Source organism: Miscanthus floridulus, chromosome 8 (assembly GCF_019320115.1).
Source record: "Miscanthus floridulus cultivar M001 chromosome 8, ASM1932011v1, whole genome shotgun sequence".
Classification (NCBI taxonomy): domain Eukaryota; kingdom Viridiplantae; phylum Streptophyta; class Magnoliopsida; order Poales; family Poaceae; genus Miscanthus; species Miscanthus floridulus.
The window spans coordinates 212,188,870-212,191,690 of NC_089587.1; the positions used below are offsets into that span (position 1 = coordinate 212,188,870).

A 2,821-nucleotide genomic window follows, 5' to 3' on the forward strand; every position below is an offset into this window, starting at 1 on the left:
AAGGTCTGCAACTTAAAGCTTCGCTTCTTTCTTCTCTGAGCTTTTGTGCTAGCTTTTCTCCAAATTTAACTAGTCTTTGATAAGAGCAGAGCCAGTGCTTAGATACCAACCTTGTTTAGCTCCGAAGAAATATATGGTAGTCCCACACTGAGTGGAAGAAAGGGTTCATTTTAGCTCCAGTAATCAGCAGAAACCAAAATCTTTTAGCTACTGCCCATCGAGTGAAATTTGACCATACAGATTAACCGTTACCGTTTGTAGCTGGTAACTTCTTGTAACTAGAGGCAGGTGACCGCTGCTTGAGATATACAGCATCCAGCCAGTGGTTTGTTTTACTGTGTAAACATATGGATGAGATCAGAAGTGATGCCATAGAGAAGCATGATGAAGTTATGTTACCTGGATTCAGGTTTCATCCAACAGATGAAGAGCTTGTCAGGTTTTACCTTAAAAGAAAAATCCAGAAGTCTCTCCCCATTGAGCTCATCAGGGAGCTAGACATCTACAAATATGATCCATGGGATCTCCCAAGTAAGCTTCTGTGCATCTCTTCCCCTTGTTAACTATGTCATATTTCTCTGCACAAATCTTTAAAGAGCTAAGAAAATTGTTTGTTTTAAGATAAGCCTAGTTTGCTACATGATGCTCCTTTCTGTACAAGTAACGTGGGACATGTTCTGATACTATGAATCTTAGTCAATCTTCAAAAACTTTTACATGCATCTGTTACTTCGTCTGTATCTTTGAGGTTTTGTCTACTTGCAATACTGGGCATTATACAACATTCATGTAGATGAGGTAAAACTGGTCCTAGAGGTAAATACCATTAACATGAATAGTAAGGTGTGCACAAACCAACATAATATAAGCTTGCTGTCCTAATGTATTTACCATGTTTTGTCTCGGTGTTAAAGAAACTTTATGTGATCACATAACCGGCTGTGAGCCTATACAAACCTGTAAGTTCTTGCTGAGCTTATGCTTTCAGTTGTATGTTGTTTTGCTGTATAACTGATTCAGGCCTCGGCTATCAAAGTTAAGAGTGCATGTAGGCTGGATATAGATTATATTTGCACACATGAATGTGTAATGCATCTTATCAGTTAAACACCTCGGCTTCAATATTGAACCCTAAGTTTGGGATCTTTGATCGTAACTAGTAAAGACAGCATGAATCTTACATACAGTTACTTACAAAATATTCTCTCTCTGTCTCTCTCTCTCTCTTTGTTCTCCATAAAGAACTAGCGAGTACTGGAGAGAAGGAATGGTATTTCTACTGTCCAAGGGATAGGAAGTACCGGAACAGCACAAGACCAAACAGGGTAACTGGAGCAGGCTTCTGGAAGGCCACTGGAACTGACAGGCCAATCTACTCTTCTGATGGGAGCAAGTGCATAGGCTTGAAGAAATCTCTTGTCTTCTACAAAGGTAGAGCAGCCAAAGGTGTCAAAACCGACTGGATGATGCATGAATTCAGGTTGCCATCACTCACTGACCCATCACTGCCGCAGAAGAAGCCACTGGAGAAGACCATTCCACCAAATGTAAGAAACTTGCATGATGTAATATTTAAGAAAGAAACAGTAGCCATTTATTTACTTAATACAAAGCTAGGGGTGTATCTCATTGTGGGGTACGCCCTCTAAACCAGTCATAAAATCAATGGATTCTACATGTACGGCAAAAATTTCATCGAGATAACTTGCAGCATGAAGTGTCAATAGCATTAGACATGGTTAAAACATAGCACATTTTAGGACAATGAGATGCAGTTTATTTGTACCTTTTGCATGTGTATATTGCTGAAATAGAAGATATAAATTACCTTGTATATGAAAACCACTAACCAGCCCTACTTAATTTCCTTTTGTATGAACAGGATTCCTGGGCGATCTGCAGGATTTTCAAGAAAACCAATTCAACAGCACAGAGAGCTCTCTCGCACTCCTGGGTATCTCCTCCACTATCCAGCACAAATGAAAACTACACTCGGCCTTCCTCACAGGCTACACAGAGAAGTCATCACAGCTCAGAGAACACATCCTCTACGATGACAGACATCATCTCCTCCATCCAGTTCACTGGCAGCAGTTACATGCCTTCAATAGTTTCCTCTTGCCGCAACCCTGCGAGCATCATTGACAGCAGCAGCAGGCCGGCTGCATCCCTTGTGCACCCCTCATCTGGTGCAGAACATCACACCATGAGTGTCCTCTCAGCAATCCCGCTTGATCTTCCAGCTGGGATGGACATTGCATCAATGGTCCTCAATGCATCACCCACTACACTCCAGAACCTAGATAGGATTCCCACAAACATTGAGTTTGGTCAACCACACCACCCCAGCAACAGCAGCAGCATGGCCAACAGATGCACGGTTGATTTGCCTGACATTGGCAACAGTGTCACCGCCGCTCCACGGTCAATCAACTTCCCATTCAACCTGCAAGGAGCACTGCCAGATGACTGGAGGACGACCTTGCCTTGGGACTCTCTCCCTTGCACAACCGAGGTCTCAACAAATTACCAGTCGACCAAGTGCTATACTTAGTTTGTATTCTGTACTAATGTAGGCTTGGCTTTATAGTGCAGCGGACAGTAGTACCTAATTCACCTTTTGGAGCTTCTACCTCCATCTGCTAGCATTGCTGTTATCATGGAGGAGTATTAGAATTTCGTTCTGTTAACAGCGAAGCTAGCAGAGTTATTAGGATGCATTTGTGTGAGTTAGTACCTTTTGTGTACTGTAGGAGCAGTTCCGATCTTCGCGTTTCATGTGTAACTCTCTAAGACTGCAAGTCTAACTTAGCTTCAGTTT

The 2,821-nt window shown here is 42.3% G+C and overlaps 1 protein-coding gene across 1 annotated transcript; it reads left to right on the forward strand.

Annotated features, from left to right (window-relative positions):
* The first annotated feature begins 277 nt into the window (after window positions 1-277).
* Window positions 278-2,617, forward strand: LOC136474842 (putative NAC domain-containing protein 94). The gene is made up of 3 exons (XM_066472412.1): window positions 278-531; window positions 1,243-1,547; window positions 1,883-2,617. Exons 1-3 carry the CDS (start codon window positions 348-350, stop codon window positions 2,552-2,554), a joined length of 1,161 nt encoding a protein of 386 aa, XP_066328509.1. The 5' UTR covers window positions 278-347; the 3' UTR covers window positions 2,555-2,617.
* Window positions 2,618-2,821: the final 204 nt, after the last annotated feature.